General features: G+C 44.7%; 1 protein-coding gene across 1 annotated transcript; it reads left to right on the top strand.

Annotated features, from left to right (window-relative positions):
• Positions 1-1498: 1498 nt before the first annotated feature.
• On the top strand, positions 1499-27527 carry col7a1l (collagen type VII alpha 1-like). The gene is made up of 103 exons (XM_037243633.1): positions 1499-1637; positions 3215-3404; positions 4706-4886; positions 4948-5107; positions 6225-6318; positions 7119-7292; positions 7373-7530; positions 7588-7720; positions 7793-7909; positions 7985-8140; positions 8307-8423; positions 8492-8638; positions 8715-8834; positions 8893-9051; positions 9141-9254; positions 9336-9485; positions 9571-9708; positions 10130-10276; positions 10361-10480; positions 10588-10734; positions 10811-11014; positions 11079-11218; positions 11312-11435; positions 11504-11647; positions 11722-11903; positions 11968-12036; positions 12107-12124; positions 12198-12221; positions 12303-12368; positions 12510-12590; positions 12666-12692; positions 12757-12801; positions 12873-12947; positions 13027-13113; positions 13187-13213; positions 13282-13335; positions 13407-13478; positions 13555-13614; positions 14086-14121; positions 14182-14226; positions 14370-14405; positions 14523-14567; positions 15069-15140; positions 15229-15261; positions 15507-15578; positions 15653-15712; positions 15770-15805; positions 15873-15953; positions 16086-16121; positions 16193-16237; positions 16325-16396; positions 16507-16542; positions 16750-16776; positions 16927-16962; positions 17050-17103; positions 17195-17233; positions 17310-17363; positions 17432-17464; positions 17856-17921; positions 18014-18058; positions 18138-18173; positions 18262-18288; positions 18354-18425; positions 18485-18547; positions 18627-18644; positions 18708-18743; positions 18819-18857; positions 18929-18964; positions 19049-19168; positions 19236-19310; positions 19384-19503; positions 19564-19671; positions 19746-19790; positions 19875-19934; positions 20365-20415; positions 20999-21040; positions 21120-21398; positions 21487-21522; positions 22216-22242; positions 22313-22372; positions 22650-22775; positions 22841-22912; positions 23068-23103; positions 23169-23228; positions 23318-23362; positions 23438-23473; positions 23550-23585; positions 23674-23730; positions 23804-23875; positions 23935-24006; positions 24068-24103; positions 24178-24258; positions 24345-24452; positions 24517-24579; positions 24861-24923; positions 25005-25121; positions 25393-25470; positions 25565-25618; positions 25690-25738; positions 26063-26197; positions 26586-26642; positions 26879-27073; positions 27144-27527. Exons 2-102 carry the CDS (start codon positions 3329-3331, stop codon positions 27070-27072), a joined length of 8163 nt encoding a protein of 2720 aa, XP_037099528.1. The 5' UTR covers positions 1499-1637; positions 3215-3328; the 3' UTR covers position 27073; positions 27144-27527.
• Positions 27528-27618: the final 91 nt, after the last annotated feature.

The raw sequence follows: 27618 nt of genomic DNA, 5'->3' as shown, positions 1-27618 counted from the left end.
ACTCTTTGAAATAGAGCCAGTGGACGGGAAGATTAGAGAAGCACATTATGTCATCACTTCTTGAGATGCTGCCACGGGGCGGGAAAGCCAAAGTGACCAGTGTGCTTCCAAAAAGAATTTTGATTGGTCTTTGAAGCCATGAGACACATCTGTACTGACGCAACAGCGAAATGTGTAATGGCTCTGTCCCAATACTTTTGTCCATATATTTGCATGAAGGAGAGTTGTAGTGTTTACTGTATTCCTTCTGTAACCAGTGACGATCATCTGTTGCCTGCCATGTGTATTCCCAGCACACCGCCCACTCTTAAGACTCCAAACTCTCACACCCTTCATCCTCAACTCCCTGCGGCTTTCCAGATTTATTGCACATTTTGTTTTTTCTTGCTTGTTTTCTTTCTCCTTTGTCTTTTTGTTTGCCTTGCCTCCCAATCCACACGATTCATGTTAGCCCGCGGCGGGAATTTGTCGCCAGCGGAGTGAGCGTACCGGGAGGAAGCGGGGGGGTGGGGGGGGGTTTAGATGCCCACCTGCGAGGAACAGTTTCATGCCAAAACGTGACAAAGGTTTATGTGTGTTGGAAAAAGTTTTTAAAGGCATACTCAAAGTCATGTTGGTTGTTTGTATTGTACGTTATGGCAGAGGGGAGTTTATGAAATGTGGAAAAAAGTTTTACAATTAAGTTGCTAAGCTGTAGGAATAGTTATTTTTTGTAGAAGATAAAGAATATGACACATCAGGGTTGGCAGTTGATCATGAAACCTTTTAGCCAATGTGGCTAAAACTTCTTCGCCACGATATGTGGGTCTTTATCCTTGTTGTTTTTACTGACCCACATTGCAAGCTCTTGTAAAAACAAAAGGCCCAAAAAGTGTTTGGAAATGTCCGTTTTGTCACGCTCGCTTTACTTTGCGACTCCTAGAGAGAAGAACACTAACACGCCTGGAGACAAACTCCAGCACTGTGATTTCCTCTTTGACGCTCCAGTGAAAGCGAGCCAGGATGCCTTGAACCTCTCGTTTGATGTGTGAGAGGTCAGCTGCAGGGCGGCACGCAGCCCATTGTCGCACATATGCTTACTTAGCCATAAGAAACATTTAGCTTAGCGTACTGCCTTTATTTTGAAAGTAAACTAAAGAAGGTGTCAATATATGACGACACGCTTCTGGCTGTAACGGACAACGTTTTTTTAGTCCAAGCGTGTCAGAGCTCACAGCTGGCCGAAGCCCGTTAAACTGCTCGCCGCATTCCTTCAAAGGTGACCCGGTGTCCAATTCCAACAAACAAACCAAAAGGGGGACGCTTGTAAAACGTGATTTAACCTGACTCCTCAAGTCTGCTTTGGTGGTGTTCAGGGCAGGGTCAAAGCGGCACTTCTTCTCTCAAGGCAGCAGGTTGCAGCATCCCCCACCCCTCTTCGCAAACTTTTTATGCGTATTAGCCAAGCCCCCACTAAAAAAAAAAAAAAAAAAAATCCAAGTGTCATTCATTCATTCGCACACACCTACCTCCTCCATTCAGACACACAGATTCAACGACTGCTTCACTTGGATTGAACCTTCTTTTTGTGTTTTAGGGGATTTTTCCACCCTTGTCTGGATGTCACCCAGATAATTCTGATGAACTTGAGGAGAGAGGTAAGTAAAAGGCCCTGAAAAATTTCCACTGCACCTTAATGTGCTGATTTACCAAGTGTTAATCTTTTAAACCAGCACAGAATTTAAGCTCATTATATTCAGTTTTTTGTCATTTTTGTATGGGTAAGATGCACTTACACGTCTTGCACGCCTGCACTAATGCACTTTTTTTTATTTTTATTTCTACGTCGCTCGACTGCACCTGCAAACTTTCCGCTTTGGCTTTGAAAATCTGAATTAGCGACGACGTCTCGCGTGCCTTTTTTTTTTCGTCTCGCGGGGATAATCCATTCCAGGAGGTGGCGAGGTGGAAAATGCCATTATGTAGAAAGAGCTGACGCACGGCTACACTCGCAGGGCCCGCCGCCGGTGAGAGAGAAAGAGCGAGCGAGTAACAAGCAGATAACGCCGAGTGAGTCAGTGAAGTCCGTTTTGTAATATTGTTTAATCTTCTCGGGTGCTGTGATGTGTTGTGCCGCTGTGTTGTTAATATAAGACACTGCAGTGTTGTGGATTGCCCGCAAAAAAAAATTGCAGCATATTTCAGCGTGTCGGCTGTCATTCATAAAATCCTCCACACCTGACTGGCTCCTTTTCTGCGCTAATAAGATACATGCAGAGACATATCTGCATCGGTATGCGAGGAGGAGGTTGTTGCATGGGGCCCTGCCAGCCGGCTCTGGCTCGCGCAGATTGTAAATATCATCTAGCCTTCAGCCAGGTGGTCAAACCACAACGTGGAATTTCCCCCAAAATGAATCCCCATTGAGCCCGATCACTTTTTATGGTACTTTTATGCTCATGTTAATCGGACAAGGCGGACTGACATAAAGGTGCCGAAAGTGTTGGGACAGGCCCCCCATGCATCTTAATTGTTGAGCTTGGCAGGACATTTTTGGACGGTTGTGTCATTGATGCAGTTATTGCGAGTCAGGGTTATGCCACCAAATATTAAATGTTGAAGTTAATCCGTTCCAATACTTTTGCTCACTTGAAAAGTGGGTGGCTTCAATCATAAGGCGCTCCATTCTGAGTTGTTTAATACATCCAGATGTTGTTCCGATACTTTTGACTCCATATTATCACAGAACAAAATATTCTGTAGGTCTTGAAAGATCACTCTCGATTTAAATATGTACAACATCCCAAAGGAGGCATTACAAATGTGAAACATCATATCTGAATATTCGGGGGGGGAGGGCTGCACACTCTGCAATACTGTACGGCACCTTTTCGATTATCGGGGTCATAAATTCCAAACGGCATGTTTGTTTAGACACCCGCGGTAATGGCCTCTGATGGCTTGCTGTAGTATTAGACAATTTAAAAAAAGTGCTGTGTGAGACTTTTCCACCTTTTTGCCACTATTGGAATGTGCTGTTAAACTGTCTGCAAGATAGAAACTTTTTATTATGCTCCTTCTCGCCTTTATTAGGACAATATGCAATAAATAGATCATAAATAGTGAGTGATTTGCATGCGACTCAGCCATATGCGTCTCCAGCAAGTTAAACACGACATAAAAAAAAAAAAATGGTTGCTCACGTTTTATCTCTCTTTGACTTTCCCTGTCTCAGATAAGTGGGAAGAAGCGCGGGAATTGATGATCCCGGAGCGCCCGTCCTGGAAGAGGATTTGTGAGGCGAGGCAGGAGGAGGAGGAGCTCCTGATCAGAACGGGAGGACGAGAGTATGGGCCGCTTTTGCGTTTGCACGATTCTCGTGTTGCTTTGCCTTTCGTGGCGGAGCGTCACGGCACAAGCCGAAGGTATGACATCACTCTTCCCGCCTCGATGGAATGTAAATCACAAATTTGTTCTGATGAAGACAACTTGCCTACGAGATACAATTCAATGATCTAAAAAATAAAACAATGAGCTCACTGAGCCTTTCAAGAGGTCAAATGTGACATAAATTAATTATGATTCAGTTACTTATGTGTCATAAACATCAATCATTGCTTTCCAAACTAAAAGTTTTTTTTTTTATATATTCAACGCAAAGATAATCAGTCAACTTCAGGAATTTGATCCAATTTTCTGTTGAGAAGCCGAGATTTCAATTATTTGGACAATTATTAATTAAAAATGGCCAAATGATTAATTGATGAACAAAAATATCTCATTTTTTAATTATTTCTAAAATTATTAATTATCGATTAATTTGATGCTCGATTAATTGTCGATTGCTCGATTAATCGCTACACTGATTCATTCTACATTCTTAACGGCATAGGCTTACTCTAATGTTTCTAATTTGTATTTATCTAAAAAAAAAAAAATCCCGACTTTCAATCTTCAGGCGATTTATGTACAAACACACATTCTCAGCCAATAATCCAAAATGCCATTCACCAATGAAACAATGTCTTATTTATCTCTTCTACTTAGTCCACTTAGATTGCACATCTCATTCCAGAATACAGATTTGTATGCGAGCGCCGTTTAAAGGCGCCTGTTAGCTCAGGCAGGCGTAAGGAGGCAGGCCGACCACAGCCTACGTTTGCCTTAATATTCTAAGCGTTCCTCATTGCTGCGCTAAAGTTTTATTGCCGGAGTGCTCGGAATGTCAATGCTCTTTTTGGGCCGACTTGTGTGTCATTAAGCATTCGTGGGAATTTGCGGAGCTTGCTGCAGATGTGAGCAGGCAAGCGTGATGAGGCAAGGCTGCCATCTAGTGACAGCACGAGTAGGAAGTTGTTGGCGTATTCAGCAGATTTACCTTTTTGTATTACCGGCTTGGAACATTTTGTGATAATCGGTTTAAAGGCATTTTGTCATTCTGATCATACTTTTATGTTTTTATATATAAAATAACTGTTAAGTCATAAAGCATAAAACAAGATTTCATTTGTATGTAGCAAATCATGTCATATTAAAAATGGAAAGAGGATTTTTGATTACATCAAGTAATGAACTACTCTGTCAATTTGGAAAATTAGCATTTTCCCCAATTCAAAATGTCAGTTTCAAACCTGCTGTTTTTGGGAAGGCGACTTTTCTTTTTTTTAGGCGTGAGGGAGAATAGCTGTAGTTGGCCGTTCCTTGCTGATTACAGAATCTATGGTAGCCTGCAGGACGGTGGTGCAGGCAGACATTGTTTTCCTGGTGGATGAGTCGTGGACCGTTGAAGACGCTAGCTTCTCCGCGATGAAAGACTTCATCTCGGCAATGCTCGCCTCCTTCAACGACAGCCACGTAGGAGCCAAAGGCATCCGTTTTGGAGTCATTGTCTTCGGGACCGTCCCCAGGTAAAAAAAAAAGTCAACACGCATCGGTTTTGTATCGTTTCTCACTTTCCTGTCCTTCCAGGACGCTTATCGCCTTGACGGACTACAACTCCTTTGAAGAGGTACTCGGGGCTGTCAGAATGCTGCCCTATGAGGGCGGATTCAGGAATATTGGCGGCGCCCTCTTGTTTCTTGTAAACCAGCTTTTCCACGCCGCCATCCGTCGCGACCCTGCACCCAAGGTACTTCATTCATTCATTCATTGCCAACCCAATAAAACATAATGTTTGACGTCTATTCCCGTCAATGGCAGTGAACGAGTTGAGCAATAGAAGTCAATTTTTTTAAGTCTGCAAAAATCATTCCTGATAGAAGAAGCTTGTGATCGGCCTGTTTTCCAATAGGGCAGAATAAAAAATAAAATATAAAAAAAAAACAGCGTATTAAAGTCTGAGCCGCCTGCTCCAGACGGCAACTAAACTTGTCAAGTGATAAAATGTGAAGTATTTTCCTTCTCTATCAGCGGTGGGGAGACTCGGAGTAACACTGCCGGTTAGCATTCCCATCAGCCCGCTATCTTCTGAGTGTGCGTGTGAATAATTTTGCACTTGACGTGGGAAGGCAGCGGGGAGAGGATTAGGCTGATATATTGAATTTGTACTGGCGGGGCGCATGCGAGCAGCAGCTACAATCTCATTGAGTCAGTCCTCTTCTTCTGGTTTCTTGAACTTCCCATGAACTTTGCTTAATTTTTATGAAGAGCAAATTGGTAGTCTCAGTCGCATCCTGCTTGTTCTTTTTTGCTTGATTTATTCAATTATGAATTCAATTATAAACTAAGCCATGAAACAAATCTGTAGGGGACTTTAACGAGTCTGATGTTTTTAAATGAGTCCCTCACCCGAACATTGGTGTATTAATTATTAAGCTCTGTAACTATGCAAATGTTTAAACTGTAGAATGGATTCGAACAGCTAAGCAAACATTGTTGCTAAATCTTGATGGAACTTTTATTTTCTTTGTCTAATTGTGTATTTCCTGAAAATGCAACGACGAGAATTAGACATTTTGTATCATCTGAAGTAACACATTGCTTGACGTGAGTTAGTCTGTTTAGCTTAATGCTAACAAAGAATGCAAAATGCCAAAGATGCGCTAGCAAAACGCTTCAGTGTCACAATGTCAAGCGACAGAATTGAACAGTGTGGCAACTATGACAATATTCACAGGCATTTATTTTTTGTCCTCTGCGAAGAGCGACTAATATTACTGATGAGTGACTATCTCTGTAAATCCAAACGTCTGCATTATATACTCCAACAAATTAAACTTTTTACCCCACCTCTGCTTTTTCCTTAGGTGGCCATTATGATCACAAACGGACCCTCGTACGACGATTTTTTCGAGGCGGCCAAAGCAGTGGCTGACAACGGCATTTCGCTCTACGCTGTCGGTGAGTCCACATTATGAATTCCTTCAACATCGTCCCCCCAGATCTTATCCGGGCGGCCTCCGTCTCACCCGCTGTTAGAAATTCATGTACTGTACAGTTGCGATGCATTGGATTCCTCCCCGGAATCTTGTGCGAGATTCATATTTCAGAGTGGACTCACACAGATAGTATATGCGATTCATATACAGTACACTCTCACACGTCACAGTATTAGGTACACCATGCAAAAAATGGAGACCACCTCCATCCCCCAAGTCCACTTACACTACTTCCCTCACACACATTGCGCATACATCTAGCTCCCTTTGCTGCGAGAGCTGCAATAATTACCGCTCATTAACCAATCGCTCTCTAATTGCGCCCATTATTCACCGGACCATTCAGCTACACCTCTGACACAGAGTACCGCTCGTCTTATTCATCAACGCCGCAGGGAAGCAAACCTGCAGCTGCTTGCTTGTCAACAATCATAAAAAAATTAAAAAAAAGCAAACGTGCGGCATACAGATTGCAAATGTAACGCACATGTGGCTTCATGAGTCAGCGCTTCAGGGCAAATTGGTCAAAGCCTCATCATGCCAGAATCAATTGAAAGACTTCTTTGAACATCCATGTGCATAATTTATCTAAATACCAATTGAAAGCATATGCCCGAGTCAGCTTAGTCCAAAATATGCTGCTTCGTTGTTATTTATTTGATGACCAAATGCGGATGTGCAGACAACATTGAAGCAATGCCACAGCTCCTCCCAGTGGACAAAACTAGACAGTGATAAATTGATCAACGTGCTTATGTCCAGGCGTGGGAAACGCTAAGGAGGACGAGTTGAGGAGCATGGTGTCCAAGCCGTACGAGGAACACCTGTTGATGAGTGTTGACTTCCCCATGCTGGAGACCGTCCTCCCCAAATTATCCCGCCGGGTTTGTTTCACCGCCTCTGAGCCGCAGCTACCAGTCAAATGGCCCCAACCCGGTAAGGGAATCTCACCACCGAAGTGACGATTTTGATTTTTCCCTTTTTTGAATCTATTTGTTTCTTTTATCCAATCAAAGAGCTCATTTTGGGTCCCAGAGATCTGCGGGTTAGCCAGCTGGCTTACAGCTCCCTCAGACTGACGTGGACAGAGGCCACGGGGGACATCACGGGCTATCGACTGGTGGTCGTCCCTCTCAGCTCCGGAGGACAACCCGTCGACGCGCGGCAGCGACAGGTAAGGGGAGGTGTGAAAGGTCTGATCCAGATGTTTATTCTGGAACTCTGCTCCCAGGAGATTGATCTTAAAGCAGACGTGACAACAGTTGTAGTGACAGAGCTCAACCCGATGACATCATACTCTCTGACTGTGTACGCCTGGTATACCAGTCTCGTCGGCGGGTATGCAACCATTATTGCCCAGACCAGTAAGTGCAACGCTAAAATCAAACAAACCAAATGTTGGTTCTACTCCATGAGCCGCAAGTCTTGTCTTCCAGCACCATTACCTCAAGTGTTAAACTTCCGAGTTATCGAAGAGAGTCTTTTCTCGCTACGTCTGGGCTGGACGTCTCCTCTCAAGAAGCTCAACGGATTCAGGATTCTCATCCCGAGATGTACGAAAAGAGTGTGCAAAATTATCGACACTTGTTATTTTGAGTCAGATTTATTGTACGCTTTCTCAAATGCAGCCGACCGACCGGGATATGCGTATGAGCAGCTGCTCCCGGGAGACGCCTCCTCGCACGTGATTGACAGCCTGGAGGAGGACAAAAAGTACACTATCAGTATCTTCGCGGTTTACCCGCAGGGGCTGAGTGAACCGGTTTCCATCGTGGGAAAAACACGTAACTATTATTACATCTGCGTTTGATGACAATGATTGACACTTGCTAAAAAAAATAAAAAACATGGCCAGAAAGTACAAAGTAATACAAACCACAACTTGTCGTACAGCAATGTATCCACAAGAGGGCGGTGTTGTTCCATGTCAGATGTGTTTGTGTGTTATAGAGAAGCTGGTAGCAATTCAAGAACTTCTGGTCCAGAATGCAACCACTGACACTGTCCAGACAAAGTGGACGTCAGTTAAAGGCGCTACGGGATATCGTCTCACATGGGCGTCGTCTGGTAATGCCGCTACTGACTCACACCGATTCAAATATTTCATATTCCACTTATTTGTGCTGCGCTTCCAGACGGCCACATAGAGAGCATCAACCTGAGGAACACCTTTGACTTCTACAGGATCCAGGGCCTCCACGCGGGCGCCGAGTACACCATCACAATAAACCCTATCTTTGGAGACATCGAAGGGCCCGTCACATCCGCCAAAGTCAAGACATGTAACTAACTCCCGCACTACTAGAAAGAGTCCAGGAGTGATGGAGTATATGATATTTTCAATGTCCCCCTCATCAGTGGAAAACAGTGTGGTGCAGACCCTGAAGGTGTCAGCAGTGAGCACCAGCAGTGCTGTCATCTCGTGGAACAGCGTGTTGGGAGCCACCGGGTACCGACTGGCCTGGGGACCCACGATAGGTGTGTTGAATGATATCATCCCAGCAGGAGCTTCCTTTCATATATCGTTGTTTCTCAGAGTTTGCGGGTCGGGACCGTCCCAGGCAGTTAGCTCTGAATGGCAGCACCACTGAGTACCAGCTGAAGAATGTGGCCCATGACACCGAGTACGCCCTGACTCTCTACGTGCTCTTTGGATCGGTGGTCGGGCCTGGTTTTACCGCCACCTTCAGAACATGTCAGTACCTGAATTTGCCTGGACTCATTCACTACCATCGGCGACTATAGACGTCAACCGTTTAGTTTAACTGATACATTTGTTTTCAGCTCCTCTCGGGTACGTGTCCAGCTTTGAGGTCACCGCCTACACCAGCACCACCATAGAAGTGCAATGGAGCCCAATAGTGGGCGCTACTGAGTACAAATTCTCCTGGAACACTGGTAAATGTTCTTGTCCATGGCGTGCACATTCACCCTCATATGCCTGATTTTTGTCACACATTTTCCCATCTTTGTTTGCAGATGACGGCAGCCCCCAATCACGCTACTTGGACCACAGCATTCTCTTCTATCGCATCGTTGACCTGAGCCCACAAACCACCTACACGATCACAGTCCGTGCAATATACGGCAACACGGAGGGACCAGAAATTTCCTTAACTCAAGTCACAGGTAGCGAACAATTGGATGTTCCTCATGTTTGCTGTGGAGATTTAGGAAAATATAACCTGCCTTGATTGCATGTTTAAATCTTCAGCGGCTGCCTTGGACTCGGGACCGCCCCAGCTGGTGAAGGACGTCAAAGTGGTGGACACTGGTGTTAACTCTGTCACCCTTTCCTGGAAACAATCGACCGGTGCAACAGGCTACAAAGTTTCCTGGGTCCAATTCGTGGGTGAGATTCTTCATATGTTATGCTCCGAATTGCTGTGGTATCTCTGTGGTTCGTTTGCAACACCATGTGGCCTTAAGGTTAGTGTTCTAAAGTGACTCGGATCCGATTTGGCAGGCAGTACCTGTACCTATCTGTTAGCCTCGGTTTCTCTAAATTGCACTCTGCCCCACTGGTGTTCCACAGGGTTCAATTTTGGGGCCCATGCTGTTTTCATTGTATTGGCAAAATTAGACAATCATTTTAAAATTGGACGCCAAACTGGTGCTGTTGCTCGCCTTTTAACTGGAGCTCGTAGGGGCAAGCATAAAACACCAGTTCTGACTTTCCTTTTTTCTTTTTTTTTTTTAAATCTTTGCCTTTTGATTCAGTGCTTTATAAATAAATTCAGTTGCCATACCAGTTTTACTGCATCCTTCACCAGGGGGAGAAGAAAAGTCCCATATGGTACCAGCTGGTGTTACAACCTTCACTATAAAGAGCCTACGAGAGGGCTCGGCCTACAAGATTCAAGTGTCCTCCATGGCGGGAAGCCAGGAGGGAAGCTCTGTGCTGGTCACAGCACGGACATGTGAGTTGGTCTAGTCAAATCCTCTGAACATGGAAACTAGGATGAATATACCCTTTGACTTTTCTCTCTTGAACTGGACTTTAGTGGACCTTCCAAAAGTGACCGGCTTCACGGCAATGAACACCACCGACAGCAGCACTGTTCTAAGCTGGAATCCAGTGGCGGGTGTCTCCAGGTATCTTCTAAGCTGGAGACACATCTCAGGTCTGAGCCAATGACGTAGCTGATATGAACAGCATGATGTCTTATTACAACGAGTGTATTAAAATTGCAGCGTAAACACTCAAGTGAAATAATGTGTTTTGTTTCAGTGTTTGAGACTAAAAACGAGACACTGGGTTCGAGTTTCACCTCCTTCAAAGTTGGTGATCTCCTCTATCGCAGAACCTACATTTTCTCCATTCGGCCTTTATATGGGCATGTGGAGGGACCAATCAGCACCGTTTACCAGAGGATTGGTAAGGAAGACTCACAAGATTCATCCGCCTTTTGTTTTACGTGATGCTTCTAATATTTTGTTTCTGCTCATCTCAGTGGGACAGCGTCCTCCGACGTCCCAGCCAGCAACAGTAGCCTCTTATGTCAAAGCGAACACCATAACCCCTCAGACAGCCACTAGAAGCACCAAGAATTCTTTTAGGTTGCCGATTACTACCGATAAAACCTCAATTCATCCAACAGTGACCCCTCCTCTGTTGACAACACCAAGCGCAGTGACCCCCGCGCAATCAAAACCAGGTATTTTATTTTTTTCTCGTTGGGGTGCGATAGTTGCTGACTCAGCCATTTGGTTTTCGTCCAGATTGCAGCCGTAGCAAAGTGGACATCGTGTTCCTGGTGGATGAATCATCCAGTATTGGCGCCAACAACTTTGACAAGATGAAGGACTTCATATTTCGGGTGGTCACCTACTTCCCGGTCATCGGCCCTGAAGGCGCACAAGTTGGTGTCTGCTAAATGAGCCGCGCGTCATCCTGCCTGACAGCTGGGAATTGCAGACATAATGAAGTTGAAATTCTCTCTTGTCACTTTCAGATAGCTGTGGTTCGTTTTAGCGATGAGCCTCGGATTGAATTCCGACTTAACGATCACAAAGACCGGAACTCTGTGCGCAGGGGACTCATGGCGTTACGCTATGGAGGAGGCAACACCAAGACAGGTTTGTGCTGCCAACCAAACACCAGGAAAAATCTCATTTCTTCAACTTGTGTGCCTTTCTGAACACAGGAAAGGGAATCAGCTATGTCCTGCAAGAAATGTTTCAAGAGTCTCTGGGCATGAGGCAGGATGTTGCCCATGTTCTGGTGCTGATAACAGACGGCAGGGCCCATGACGACGTGGAGTCTCCCTCCAGGATCGCTCGTGCTCTGGGTCAGTCAAAAAGTGCGCTTACAAGCTTACTGTAGTTCTCCCTCAATTTCTAATCTTTGTTACGTTTTGAGTAGGCGTCAGCATTCTGGCGGTAGGGGTCACCAATGCCGACCTGCGGGAGTTGAGTAAAATTGCCGCCCCCGGCCGATACAAGAACGTCTTCTACTCGCCGACCTTCGATGACTTTCCCTCCGTGGAGAGAGAATTCGTTGGGAGCGTCTGCAGCGAGGAGCTCCTCTCCGAGTTCAAGCCGGAGGTAAAAGGAAAAAGTGCAATTTTTATGACAAAGTATCACTTCATTACTCCCTCTTTATTTTTAGCTGAGTCAGCTGGACACGCCCACTGATGACCCAAAGCTGCCTCAAGCCCCCACCTGCCAATGTGTCAAGGTAGATTGATCAGGTGCCATTTATTTTCGATTTTAAATGCATTCAAATTGTTCTTCTGTCTTTTCCCCAGGGCCAGAAAGGAGAAAGGGTGAGTTTAATTGAGCCAACATTGTGTGTAAACACAATAAAAATGTGTAGTAACATCCACAATGGACTTTCAGGGGGATGGTATGGGAGGAGGTTTGGTGAGTTTCATTCAAAATATTTCTTACATTACAAATCTTTTCTTTTACCGACATTACCTGCCGTGTTTGATGTTTTTGTAGCGATTCAGGCAAACTCTAGGACAGTTTGATCCTTTTACCTCTACCAAAGGAGAGAAGGGTGAAAAGGTAAGATGCACATACACACACTGACAAATTTCATTTGGATTGTTTTACTGAGCGCAAGTCAGTTAAATGTGTTGCAGCGTCATGTTGTTGTTTTTACTTTTATTATATTTTCGCCTCAGCTGTATTGCTTTATTTTGACAGGGACCTCCTGGAACAGATGGCGTTCCTGGGCTGCCTGGACGCCCAGGAAGAACTGGACCCCCGGGTTCCGCCGGCCAACGGGTAAGTTAATTAAGGGAACAAATTCATTGTGTTTGTTGTTTTAACACGTGTAATGTATATTTTCTTCTTTTTCAGGGCACACCAGGTGTACCAGGCGATATGGTAAAACTTAAAACACTGAAAACATGCGCTTAAATGAATTGTGACTATTCTTGCGATTCAACAGGGTCCTCATGGTCTCCCTGGTCCCAAAGGCCAGAGAGGAGAGAGAGTAAGTTTTGGGATATTTGAATGTACGTATATGTGGAGCAATCATCATGCGCGTTTTGTTTCTCTTCACAGGGAGAGCCGGGTTATGTGATAGCAGCCCCAGATGCAAACTTCATCCCTGGCCAAAAAGGAGAACCAGGATCCTCAGTGAGTCTAGCGCTGATGAATTTTAGGGGATTTTTTTCAAGAATAGGTTTTGATATAAAAGAGAAAAAAAATGTGATAGGGTGCCCAGGGACCTCCTGGTATTCCCGGAGTCATCGGAGTCCCGGGTATGCCTGGTCCAGCAGGACCGCCAGGAATATCTATCAAGGTAAGAAAAGCATCAGAGTTGAACTTTTACATGTACAGCCACTTATTCACTGTGTTGTACTTTATTTTTGAAGGGGGACCCTGGAGAGCCAGGAGAAAAGGTACCCGACAATCCTGCGACTCATTTTGATTGGACTTTAAATGACGTCATCATATGTTCACTTGAAAGGGTTTACGTGGGAAGCCGGGCACAAAGGGCGACACGGGAGAAGCTGGAAGCAATGTAAGTGCGGATAGGATCAGCATTAAAATACACGTTACAAAAAAAAAATTCTGTTTGCCACCACCGTCAAGGGTGTCGCAGGGTTGCCCGGTCCAATCGGCATCAACGGGACACCGGGCTCACCGGGTCCGAAAGGAGACAAGGCAAGTGTTAACAAACATTGATCTTGCTCTCAAAATGCCGGTGGTGTCTATTTTCTCTAAATGTGAATTTTTGCAGGGTGAATGCGAATATAGCCTGCAAGGTTCTCAGGGGTCCCGTGGAGAGCCGGGAGAGAAGGTATTGCGCCCAAAAATACTCAGTTTTATCCTTTACGCTACTGGTGTCAAACTCAAGGCCCGGGGGCCAGATACGGCCCTCCACATCATTTTATGTGGCCCGCAAAGACAAATTGTGCATCAAATTCGTGTCATTACTAGAATTGCAAATTGTCTTCACTTTTAATATCTTTTTTTAAAAATATTTGACTAGATTTGAAAACGAGTTATTTGTCAGTTTGTTTTGTAGCTTTTACTGTATATAACATGAGGTGCTCATACATTCATAATTGCCCTCTGAAAGAAGCTATGACTACAATGCGGCCCGCCAAAAAAATTTGTTTGACACCCCTGTAAGCTGCTTTCCTGAGCATATTGAATGTAGCAGCCATCTTCGTTGTCCTCTGTTCATTCATTTTATACTTGTTAAATATATATTTTTTGTCTTACTGCCGTCCCATCACCAAATTTCATCCATGTTTATATTTTGCAGGGAAATGCGGGCGTAGCGGGACCAGTCGGCCCCAAGGTACTCAATACGTGATTTTACTTCCTTTTATTTCATTTCATTTGGGATGTATATGTCCAGGGTGAACTTGGAGAACAAGGCATCCAAGGAGCCATTGGACCTCGGGTGCGTATTGAGCCACGCCCATTCGTATTTTGGCCAGAATGCTAATTAACGCTCACAAGATAAACACGCTAACTGCTGCTTAATGATTTTTGAGTAATTGGCCATGAAATAATGAATCACTGTTAGTTTTATTGTGTCCGCAGGGGAAAAAGGGATTCAAAGGGGAGCAAGGGGACAAAGTGAGTCCACATCCAAATACACTCCCGATCAGTTTTATCATGGGAATGACTCATCAGCTGGACTAAAATATGCCGTCTGAAAGTGAGTCTTAAATGAAGAAATGCATTTCTTCTTAGGGTGAACGAGGCGAGAGGGGACCGAGTGGACCAGAAGGACCAACAGTGAGTGTTATTAGTGATGATGAGAAAATGCACTTCAGATTTGACTGAATAGGCCGAGGCATTATGTTTCAAATTGGACTAGAATATATAGACGGACATTGTCATTGCACCTCTTAAATTAGCCTCGATGAGAGAAGCCGGTGATTACACAAGAGGCATGTCGTCAAAGCTTCAATGATTATCTTTCACACATTTTGTCCCGCATCACTGATTTTTAATTTGAGGCGGCCCCCTCACCTCACTTCCCCTCCCGGTGAGATTGTCACCGAGATGCTGTCGCCCTATTTGTTTTAATGCCCTTTTTGTTGATCGAAAAAGTCGACAAGATAAGCGCTAAATGCGTCAGACAATTATTTCCATGCAAAGATATCAAAGCGGTTCTTCAAATTTGAATTTTTTTCTTTGCTGGCCTGTCACGTCGAGCATATTTTCAGGGGGGGCAGTACCCCCACAAATTCCCCCCTAGCTCCGTCAGTGTTGAATGCATACTATTTCTCCCAGGGACCGACAGGACCGATCGGTCTTAAGGGGGACGAAGGCCCAAGAGGAGCCCCTGGAGACACTGCCAACGGTGTAAGACCACGTTTTGTAATTTTTATTTTTTTGCTAGTTATGTTGTCAAATTTCGGCTCTGAATATTCTCGTGGTTGTGTCATGGCAGAATATTGGTCCAACTGGCAAAAAAGGCGTCCGGGTGAGTACTTCATGCTGTTTATGAAGACGAATCCACCATGTAAGGAAGGGGTAGTGCTTATCGTTTTGGAACCCGTTACCGTTGTGTGTTCTCCTCTGGGCCTGCCAATCAAACACAATTAAGACCTCTCCTCTCATTAGCTTTGTACAATTGGACTGAATGACTCAGTGAGCGCAACCCCTTCAGAGACGCTAGTCTTCTTTTCAAAAGTCTCCGACTGATGTGTCACATTTCCCGTCCTACAGGGAGACATCGGTCCAATCGGTCCCGCGGGCCCTCTGGGACCAAAAGGGGAACCCGGAGACAAAGGAGAAAAGGTTGGATCATTAAAAAGTATGAAATGTGGAAAATGGGAATGTGCAGCTCTGGTTTAATTATTGTGTACTTGCAGGGTAGTCCAGGTTTTGGGATTCCAGGACAAGGGGGACCAAAGGGAGAAAACGGGGAACGGGTGAGTCCCTGAATAACTCATCCGCCATTTTTTTTTTAATATTGCTCTCATTCACAGGGAAATGTTGGTTTATCTGGAAAACCAGGAGCAAAGGTAATAAAAACAAAAAATGTCAAGCTGTGTATCAAAATTATAGTATTCCAAATAATATCTTGAACAGGGACAGGATGGCTCCAAAGGTGACAAAGGGGATTTGGGCCCACCTGGAAATCCTGGAGAAACAGGATTAAGAGGTAAAGATGTAAGTAAATCACATGAGGTTGTCACAGACATGAAACAAGTTTATCGCATTTATTAACAGCTTAATTTTTTTTTCTCTGTTCCTTATATAATTGCTAGAATGACATTTTCTTAAATGTTTTTGTATGTGTAGGGGGAAGCTGGAATTAAAGGAGAACAAGGGATGAAGGTGCCATACCAGTCCAAATATTTTTTTTAAATTAAATTATTAAATTGTTCAACTCATGTTGTCTTTTAAAGGGCGAGCAAGGACCACAAGGAGCATCCGGCGACCCAGGAATAAGGGTATTTTATCTTTTGCGGTTCTACAAAATTGCAAAAATATAAATGATCAAGTCACCTATTGTTTCTGTTTCATTAATTTTCTATCAGGGCTCTCAAGGGCTAGCAGGGCAACCGGGAACGCGAGGAGAGAAAGGAGATATTGGAAACGCTGGCCAGCCGGTGAGATCTCCTCACAATTAAAATAATAAAACATTTCTCGGTGTAATTGTCACTTGTCAATGCTAACGTTTCATGATTACCTGTAATGAAATTTCTTTGTCTTCCTCTAGGGGCTTGACGCCGAAAAAGGCGACAAAGGCGAACCGGTGCGTACGTGCGCTCTGACCCGCCGCTTTGCTTTGTCATCGCGATTGCAATTTCGATATCTTTGTTTTGGCCTTTATTGTGTTCATCATGCTTCGGCGCATATTCTATTTCCTGCAAATTTTTCACATGATGTCCTATCGATGTGATTTTTAACAGTTTGTTTTTTTCTCTGTGTGCGCGCACGCGTGTCTGCTGTCGTCACAAAGGGAAAACCTGGACCTCCCGGAACGCAAGTAAACAAACCTTTTATAGTCGCGTGTGACAGCTTCTCATCAGTCCGGTCATGTTTAACAGGCCCGTTTGTTGCAGTCGCGCTCGTAAAATCGAGACAATAAGGCGGCAAACAAGAAATAAATGCTCTGTTTGTTGTTGTTTTTTGACAGACGCTACGAGACAATATCTTCGCCCGGGTGATCAAGGTGTCTTTATCAATATCATATTTGTTTAATTCTCCCAAGGCAATTTCATCTGCCTCTCTAAAAAACGTCTTATCCTGTTTCCGTCAGGGTGAGCCCGGCGAGCCGGGTTCAAGAGGAGAAGTCGGCCTACCTGGACCAAGAGTGAGCGTCCCATTTCCCGTTCTCGTAGGAGTCATTGAAAGTTGTGTGAGAACAAATACCTTTAAACTTCATATCTTCTGCTTGTTCGCAGGGTCCTGAGGGTAAACCTGGACTTCCAGGATCCTCTTTGGTTGGTGTCCAAATTTCATAAAACATCTATATTGTCACAATTGTTGACACTCATGCGTATACGTGACTGTGGGCAGGGTGGTTCCGGAAAGGACGGGCTTAATGGTACACCCGGAAAACCAGGCGAAAAGGTTACATAAATATTTTATTTTCCCGTACGTCTACTTTTATAACCGCTTAACATTAGTTTTTTTTGCAGGGGGAGCAGGGACTAAAAGGAGAGCCTGGCTCAGTAAGTGTTCGGGTGAATGCATGGTCCAACGTGATGGTCACATGACCCACTTTCAAAGTCCATATTTTCTACCCTTTAGAACCGATCATCAAATTTCACTGCTTGGAATACTGCTGACATAATTTGGCTGACATTTGTGGCTATTGTGTGGGAATTTATTTGGAGTGGTGAAAAATAGCCATCGTGACCACTTCCTGTTCGTGACGTGCTCTTTACAAAAGTTTCTGTTCGTTTCCTTGTGTCCACAAGGTGTCACCAACTATTTACAACTGTTTTGTTTTTTTCTCATGTCAAACTTCTAGACCATACTTTCTGAGAACCACCCATTAAAAAAAAGCAATGAACAAAACATTTAAAAATTCACAATTCGATTGCTTCCTGTTTTCCGTAGAAAGGCGAGCAAGGCGAACAGGGTCGGATTGGGATTGCCGGAATGCCAGGATTACCAGGAACTCCGGTGAAGCTATTATAAGAATCATCAATTATTCCTCGAATATCATTTTTCCACATGGGTTGTTCATTGAGTCTTCTGTTTTGTTTACTTTCCAGGGACGAGCCGGCATTGACGGCAAGCGAGGACTCCCGGGGAACGATGTGAGGAGAATTTTGACAGAAGAACTCTGGCTTGTTTTGCTAGCGTGATTTCAAATTTAGCATCCATTTTTTTTTGCAGGGAGAGGGAGGACAAAAAGGGGAAGAAGGCAAAAAGGTCCCCACTAGTATCACTGACAGAACAACAAAATTAGTTTTAGGGATTTTTTTTTTGGGTAGCAATTGACACTTTTCTCTCATTCCAGGGGGAGAAAGGATACACGGGAGCAAACGTGAGTAGTTTTAAGTTTAAATAAAACAGCCAAAGGAACAAAACCTGAGTCTTGTTCAATTACAGGGCAAAGATGGGGGTAAAGGAGAACCGGGATCTCCAGGTTTGCCCGGTAAACAGGTCCTCGTGACTGCAGAGGTAAGAAAATGATCCCCTGGTGTCTTTTGCATTGAATTCAACTGACAAGCCATTCACAGGGCGCCACCATTGACGAAATCCGCCAAGCCTTTCCCGTCCCCATGGGTCCTCCGGGAGCTACTGTAAGTGTCTCGCGCTGCTGTGTGCCAGTAACTGCCTAAACCAATATTGCCTTCCTCTTTGTCTCTTTTGTGTGTTCAGGGCTCGCCAGGAATAAAGGTAGCACGCAGTTTGGTTTTAAAGTGTAAATACAGTTTCTGATTTTCTAGTTTGTCTTTGCAGGGAGATAAAGGAGACGCAGGCATGAGAGGAGAAAAGGTACAGTCACGGCCAAGTGGAAGTTGAAATACAAGTACAGTATGTTAGTCATTGACTATTTTTTTTTTTCAATAGGGTGATGCCGGCGCCTCTGGGAAATCACTGGAAATGAAGGTTGTGTTCCTGCTCAAGTGTTTGAAGTGAAAAAGTACCTCAGCGGTATGATTTGCTCTTTTCTTCTCCAGGACGTTGAAGCCATGTTTGAAACATACGGCATCAAGGTGGGTCTGCGGTTTCTACCTGCAGATTCTTCTCGGGTCTTTCTTGTTCTCTATGGAGCTCCATTGTGTTTGCTTTTGTCCCAGCTTCCTTTGCTGAAGGTTTTGATCGACAGGCTGCTGCAGGACGGCATAGAGGAGCTGCTTCACAAGATAACCGAGCGGAAGGAAGATACGCAAACTTCCAACGTCATAACGGAATACACCGTACGTGGTGTGAATTCACAGATTATGAGTGAAGGCGTCTTAAGCTCTGCTTCCATTGTTTCGGCAGAGCTCTCTAAAGATTGACTTATTGGCGCAAGTGGACAGCGTTGAGGAATTTGAGTTGGACCAACCTACGCAGCCTGTGAGTAACGCTCCAGTAAACTATCACGAAATGTACAAAACAGTTCCTCTTTTTTTTTTTTCCCCACATAAAGGACTCATGGAACGAAACTACGGAGGGTCCAATGTTATGGACGCCGCACATGAATGGAACATCTTCAACCGAAACAAATCGGATTCAAGTCGATTCTACTTTAAATGAAACTTCAAATCAGGTTCGTTATTCAGTTACCAAGTTGGTCTCCTCACATTTATGCATTCATGTGTTCTGGCAGACGCTTTCCGCCCAAGCCGGAAGTGTCGTCCAGGCGGCCCCGCTCGCCCGAGCGCACACGGGAAAGAAAAGCGCAGGACACAAGAGACAGAACAGAGAACGAGGGAAGGTAAATAACACGCGGTCATATGTGGAGAAACATCTAGCCCTTCTTAAAAATCGCTCTTCCCGCCTGCTAACCAGGGCAAAGGAAATAAAGGACGACGTTCCAGGCCGACGCGGCCCCCGGTAAATGAGACGGAGCATGCTCATGTCACACTCGTGCTGCCTTTGACTCGCTAACATATCATCAACACTCTCATCTCCTCCCAGACGAGCGAGCAGTCGGAGGAGGACCTTCACGTCGCCCGCCGTGAGCTCGAGCAGGACGAGGTAGGCGGCGGCCTCGTTTGAAACTCAGTGATGTCGGATGACGTACGGGCGGGCGCTTTCTCGTTAACGGGCCTGTCAGACGCCCTTTTAATCACAACATCATCTCTGGGAAGGAGACGATTAATTGCACACCTACTTCCGATAATATTAATTAGCGGCCCATGCAGTCGTCCTCGCTGCCCACATCGTTCAATTAACATTTAGGTGATATTTCAATTAACTTTTAGGCGTTAGGAACTTGGAAAGCGGAGTTCATGATTTTTAGCGCGACCTTCTCGGAAGTCACAGCAGATTAGTTCTATCGTGTCATCTGACGCATAAAAACAAGCAAATTTATCCAACACCGGATGAAAAGGTTAGTGACTGTTGAGCTAAACATTATGACCTGTGTGAAAATTTTTTTTTTTTTTTTTTTTTTTGCCGGAAACAGGATGAGCCGTCGCTGCCATCTCCTCCCATCACCACGCAGGAGTCAGACAAGGTGGATTCCTCATTGGCTTAACACACACACACACAACTTGCATGCACGTCACGGCACGTCTTGAAATGCAAGGCTTGAAAATTTTCACCAGTAGCAACAATCCCCGTCGTTTTAAAGCATGAAAGCCGCAGCATGATTTTAAAGCTTGGCTGAATGGGAATGAGCACACTTTTATAATACGACAATAGTAACAGTACATTTTTTTTATCTTTTAAACAGGATGTCTCTTAATTACAGAATGCGACCATAGAGTTGTAATGCTTCTTAAGGGAACACAACAACAAAGGAAAATGCAAATAAAGTGGAGACAAGCGCCTTGGATGTCACAACCGACAACTTGTTATAAGTTATTTATAAAGACTCGTATCACATTAAAACAACCTGACACTCCTTTATACATATTTTTGGTGTACTTTTTATTTATTTAAAGAAGATGTTATGGAAACTACTCCTTGAGTGTCACTGGTGAAAATTTTCAATATAAATTTTTTTTATTTAACTTTGTCTCTGGCTTGTTTTTTTTTCCACACACAAAGTCACAATTCTGTATTTGAATATTTTGCTGACAAGCATCACTTGACAGGTGCTGTCAATCAGGGTCAAGAGAAACTGGTCTGACTCAAAGGTAAGTGTCTGAAGCAGCCAGGTGGTGGCGCTAGCATGTACAAAACAAAAGTCATTAGTCATTAATGACGACTTTGTAGAGAAGGAACTCGGACAGCGGACAACGAAGCCAGCGACAAGTTGAGACCGATCCATTCGCACAAAGTGCAGGGGAAGGGCCCGGCCCGGATGATGAGGATTGGAGTGGCGACTGGGCGACGCAGGAGGAAGATGTGGACCGGGAGGAAGAAGAGGAGGGCGAGCTGGAGAGGCAACGGGGGAGGGAGGAGTGGGAGAGGAGGAGGGCTGAGATGGAGAGGACGGGCGGGGAAGAAGGTGGGCAGCCTTACCCGTACCATCCTGACTATTTTTACCTCAAGGTAATGGCCAGCAAACATTAATCAGGATACTACTGTGTATTCAAAGTAAGTCATTTATTGATACATGGACATGTCTTGCATTATAAAGGGACAACCGGGTGAGGATGGAATCCAAGGTCCCAAGGTAAATAAACACAATTTTAATGTCAAATCGTAAAAATGTTGGATTCGCTCATGGATGGCGGTGGTATGGGTACTCGCTCATCAGTGACTATGCAAGAATTGAGAACTCAGTCTGGGGAAAAAAAGTGGTATGGAACGTCTCTATTAAGCACCATGCATAGGCTCACGTTTACATTACAGCACGATTAGGATCAGATCTGGATTAAACTTAGCACTGGGTTTTTATATGACATCAATGTTTCAATTTTGGCAGCATTCTTCGAAGAATGCATATCAACGCTTTCAGTTCGAGACCGCATATGTCCAAATATGGTCAATTTTACATGTTTTTCAAAGTCCGAATGTTTTGGGGGGGGTTTCGGCCTAAACATGTTAAAATAATTAGCCCTGATATGTTTTTCTAGCAGTATCACTCATGGAACTTTAAAATAAAGTTTGGGAAGATGCAGACAAAAAAATCGTCCCCTTAAACGAAAGCGTGCGGTCGTCGCCCACGCTTTCGGTGTTGCATCAGAGCTGGGGGAGTCCGGCCTTCCTGCTCTTTTGATGCCGGCTCGATTAATGAAGCACGCGCATGAATAATTCCCCTTGTTAAGCAACGCCAGCAAATGCATTTCTTTCCCTCACGTCTCCCGCTTTTAACAACGTCAAGGTGCTGTCTGACTCTCCTGCGTGTTCTTCTTGATGTTTGCAGGGGGGCGTTGGCGAGAAAGGACAAAAGGTACTCTGTATACGCTTGTATGTACGTCATTTATTATTCAACAAGATTATCATTGAAGTCGTGTGTTCAGGGAGAGCCGGGGAGCGGCCACCGAGGGCCCGAAGGGCAAGCCGGTCGGCCTGGCAACAAGGTGACACATCTTCTTTAAAAAATACAATTAATGACAGCACAATCACTTTAACTTTGATTAACTTTGCGTCTGGCTGCTATTTTAATTTCCGACCATTTAATTTTCTGAGTGAGTGTGATTTCAACACATAATTGCAAGGCAATTATTTCAAAGCATTTGCCAGCTGAAGCTTTTGTTTACGTTCCAAATGTTTTCACGCTCGTTCGAAGAATAGTAATCAAACTCTGTTTGTTTTGAAAGCAATTAAAATCAAAACAATTCTGACTCATCAACTCAGGGTGAACCAGGAGAGCCGGGGCCACCGGGGGCTCAGGGAATCCAAGGCATCCGCGGAAGCGCAGGCATCCAGGGGTTTCCGGGCATCAAAGGACCCCCGGGGGCCCCCGGAGAGCCCGGTCGAGAGGTACGGCCCTATGTCACCGCTGTACTTTGAAAGTGATGCAATGTTTGCTGTGTGCACTGACGCAGGGTGAGCGAGGGAAACGGGGGAAAAATGGAGCGCTGGGAGGCACGGGACCTCCTGGAGCACCAGGACCTGATGTAAGCACGCTACCGTCTTTGTTTTTTGATGTAGTTGGACTTTTGAAACAAATGGGAAGTTTCACACAAAAAACTGAAATGACATTTTGCAGTTTCGTGAAAGAAGCGAAAGATTTCCTGTTAAATTCTTATGACATCATTCTTTTCCGATACAGGGATCTCCCGGTGTACCAGGAGTAAAAGGAGAAAAGGTGAATATTTTGAAATAAATAATAAAGAAAATAATGGTAACAATTGAAAAATGTACTCGCCCTAGGGGGAAAGAATTCCAGGAGAGCCGGGGCCTCGGGGTTTCACTGGCTTCCCTGGAAAAAGGGTGAGATTTATTTTGTATTGGGTTTTTTTTTTTTCAACTCAGTAGAATGCTGTCATGAGGTACGAAAAATCTCATGGTTTCTATTTCAGGGCAACCAAGGAGCCCCGGGCGTGAAAGGAGGGCCAGGACTTATCGTGAGGACTTTGTTCCATTTGAATTGCTAAATTGCCAATGATGCTAACTTTAGACTCGACTTTGTTTTTTTTTAGGGCTCCAAAGGTTTACGTGGTTTCAAAGGTGTCAAGGTAACGGTTCTTTTCCATAAATGTAAAGTTGTCCTTGGCATCATGGTGTTTTTTGTTTTTTATGTGTAACTGCCAGGGTGAACGTGGGTTGCAAGGCATCAGAGGAGAACGGGTATGTTTTTTCTTTTTCTCAAATTGGGAAGCTATCAACGTTTTTTTCATTGATAAATAGCTGATTATTGATTTATTCTACACCGTAGGGGAGTACGCTTCAAATGCATGGACCTCGTGGCTTGAAAGGCAACAAAGGCGACCCGGTGAGCGGCGTCTACCCTTTGCGGGGTTCTCGAGAACATGCCTGACACATTCTCTCCATTGTGTTTGTTGCAGGGTGAGCGAGGCTACCCGGGATTTGACGGTGATAAAGGCGAGAAGGGCGAGGACGGTCCACCTGGAGTTAAGGTATGAAGGAAATCTTATCTTCCTACAATTTAAGATTGGAATCTCCATTTTTTTCCCAGGGCCTGAAGGGTGATGTGGGCACTAAAGGTGCTTTGGGACGCTTTGGCACTCGAGGACCGGGCGGTCAGAAGGTTTGTAAACCCTCCTGTGATGTCACAAAGTTTTGAAAGTGATTTGAGATTTTGAATGCAGGGAGATCTTGGAGACCCAGGGGACCTCGGAGTCATGGTAAAAATCATCAAATGTATTCTGGATACAAGCCAGATTTGATGTCAGAGGGTTTATGTGATGGCTTCGTTAAGGGTCCCCCCGGAAGTGACGGCGTGAATGGCACCAAAGGAGAAAAGGGAGACCCGGGACTGCAAGGCCAGAAGGGTAATCAGGTACAGGACAACAAATCACGTTTCATGAGACTCTCCCGGAATCTTGACGACTTTGGCGTCCTGTTTATTTATTTTGCTTGTTACAGGGGGATGCAGGCGAAACGGGCTCAGCGGGAGATAACGGAGCCAAGGGAGAGAAGGGCTTCCGAGGCATCCCAGGACGTTTCGGGAGTCCCGGTCTCAACGGTGAAAAGGTTTGTTGTCGAGTTCGCCAGTCAACGATGCTCTGAGACCAATTTTTGAATTGCTTCTTAACAGGGGGACGCAGGCTCACCCGGCACCTCCGGCATTCCTGGCCTGAATGGACTCACTGGACGAAAGGTCAAATTGACAAGTTACCTTAATGGTAACAAACAATGCAGAGAACTCCATAGATGGGCTAACAGATAGCGTCAGTGTTGCCGTGTTATATATAACATGCAGATATTCTTCATCTGTGAAGAATCAACGTGACTGTCTCCATGCATGTTTATATTATGCTACCCCCCAGCAGGGGGCTGGTTAAAGAAGCAGCAGGACAATGTTCATTGAGATTAAGCAAAAACAAGAGGCACAAAAAGTATCTTTACATTCTATTCCATGATAATATTGTGCTCCATCAGGGCGACAAAGGCAACGCCGGAATCAATGGCATCAACGGTGACTCGGGAGAAAAAGGGGAGAAGGTTAACAATGCAAATTCAACAAAATGCAAAAAAAAAAAAAAAAAAAGGTGAATTAATGCATTTGTGTTTTCTGGCTTGTAGGGCGCGGCCGGTTTCTCAGGCTTCCCGGGATTTAAGGGCTCGGTGGGAAGACCGGGAAAGAATGGAAACCCAGGACCACCAGGGGGCCCGGGACCCCGTGGGGACCCTGGAGCCAAGGTTTGTTATTATTGCATCGTTAGTGAACACGTATATAAAAAAAAAAACATCCGATTAACCGTAGCTGAAGTAAAGTTTGAGTGTCAAAAGAAGAAGATAAAAGCCGTCCATCCCCTTATCAATTAGCGACTTGCAGCAACAATTAGGAGGCCCGCAGCGCAGAGTGTCAGCACTCTTCTAATAAGGATATCGCCAGGACAGGCTGTAATTGGGCGCGCGTCACGCTGTGCGCAGAGACGTGTTTGATGTGCGTGCGCTTTTTCAAAATCAGGGCGTGAGGGGCCGCAGAGGAAAAGCACAGCCGTGTCAACGAGGGGTGCCAGGCGGTCCCGGACTGAGAGGCCAGAGTGTGAGTGTGTATTACAAACTTGTCACAATACAACACACCAACATGCTTTTTATAAGTGTTTTTTTATTTATTTGTTTTATTTATTTATTTGTAGGGTGTGCTTGGAATCGAAGGGGTGAAAGGCGAAAAGGGGGAGCCCGGCCTCTCGGTATGCGCACACGCACATCGCTGTCATACATTTGTCCAAGATACACACTGATTATCTTCATCTTTGCAAAGGATCTTGAAGTGAAGAAGCTCGTCACCCAGGAGGTGATGGACAAGTGTGGTAAGTATGTGTGTGTGAGGGAGCGAGAGCGTGTGCGCAATGGTGTCACTAGTACACGATGAACTCTTCCTTGTTTGTGAGTGAGCCAAAACGTGACCATGTGTTTGTGTGTCTACAAGAGCTCCCGTGGCATCAACGTGGCACCCGTGTGTGTGGGGCCATCTGTTGTTCTGTCAGAAAAACACGCGCACACCACGGTGTCATCGTCAACATAAATACATATACACACAAAAACGCATGTTCGGACTAATGGGGACATATAATAATTAAATGTCAGAAATATTGTATTATGTCAAGGTTGACTGTGTGTGCGTTTGAGTCCAGGCTTAGAGTACAAGTTGATGGTGAAGTCAGTAGACCCCGACGGGAGTTCCGCGCCCTCCGTCGCCGACGAAGACGACGGCGACGACATGCAAGAACAAATGAAGATGAAGGAAGGATTTCTGCTGAACGGCACCGGTGAGCGCCACTGCCTTGGTCGGAGTGGGGGGGGACACACGACGAGGCACGACGAGGGTCAACGTGACGCAAGAAGTGTCGACACATTTCAGCCTGCTCATTAGCGATCGCACGGCCCCTCGGAACCCCCCTCGCTCCCTCCCCGACGGCGCAAGATCAATCTCCAGCCCAATTTAGTGCCATCAAAAGGCTGCCATAGCCCCATTTAATGACACCTCGCAGTTAGATGATTTTTCAAAATTCTGCTTCTCCAACAACTATCTCACGAAGTGCATATTTCCGTGTGTCGTTTACAAAGTGTACTTTTTCCCATTGTTTTGTAACAATCGCTTGAGGATTCTTGCAAACAATAATAACTGGAGCAAATATCCTCCATTTTTTGTTTTAGATGCCTCAGAGACACTCCAGAGGGAAAAACGACGACTTTTTGGAGCAAGATCCTCTGGTGTGTTTTGCTTTCGTTTTCTTCTACTTCCTATTTATTATTATTTCCGCCTTGTCATTCATGAGTAATGACTTGTTTTGAAATTAACCAAAAAACGGAATCCATAAATGTTTGACGGGCCCGTGTGCTAGTTTTGGCTGCACTGACGTAACAGTTCACCAAAGAGTATTGAGTTGAGATGTTCCTAATATTTTAATTCACATGAAGTTAAAAAGTAAAAAATGTTTGTCAACCAGGGTTCGAGGAGCGCTGCCTAGAGCCCATGTTGGAGGGCTCGTGCTCCGACTACTCCCTCTTGTGGTACTTCCACGCCGGGGCGGGCGAGTGCCGGCCCTTCGTGTACGGCGGCTGCGGCGGCAACCGCAACCGTTTCCCCTCGTTACACGAGTGCCGCAGTCGCTGCGCAGTGGCAGCGAAACGCGGCCAATGAGGTAAGATGCTGTGAGACAAATTTAAAAATCACAGCTGCTGGCTTTTACGAACGTGTCTGTGTTTTCGCAGACGCCGGCGGGGCCTGAACATGAGCAGAAAGCACCTGTTTGCACTGTAGAGGATTTTTATTTATATCGTGCTTAAAAAAGTTTTAGAATTTGTATTATTATAGTATGATTTGATTTCATTTTGACTTGTTCAAACACTTTGAATATTTGTTATGTTATCAATTTTTATTTTTTAAAACATGCTTTGTTCTGTTTTGTTTTTATTGGTTTTAGGATTAGTTTTTTTAGTACATATTTCTTGGAGTTTTTATTGTAGTTTATTTTTATCGTGCTCTGACCATGTTTTAATTTCACTTGGATTTCATTAATTTTTGAAATTCTATCAATTTTTGTTTTTTGAACATGTTTTGTTCTAGTTTTGTTTTTGTTTGTTTTAGAATTAGATATTTTTTCAATACAGAATATTTCTTTGATTTTTCATTTTAGTTCATTTTGATTTTGATTTGACTTTTGTTTTAATTTCACTCAAATTTTAT

The sequence above is a fragment of the Syngnathus acus genome, chromosome 23 (assembly GCF_901709675.1).
Source record: "Syngnathus acus chromosome 23, fSynAcu1.2, whole genome shotgun sequence".
Classification (NCBI taxonomy): domain Eukaryota; kingdom Metazoa; phylum Chordata; class Actinopteri; order Syngnathiformes; family Syngnathidae; genus Syngnathus; species Syngnathus acus.
The sequence above is the reverse complement of the archived record's forward strand: the minus strand, read 5'-3'. Positions and strand labels throughout refer to the sequence as shown.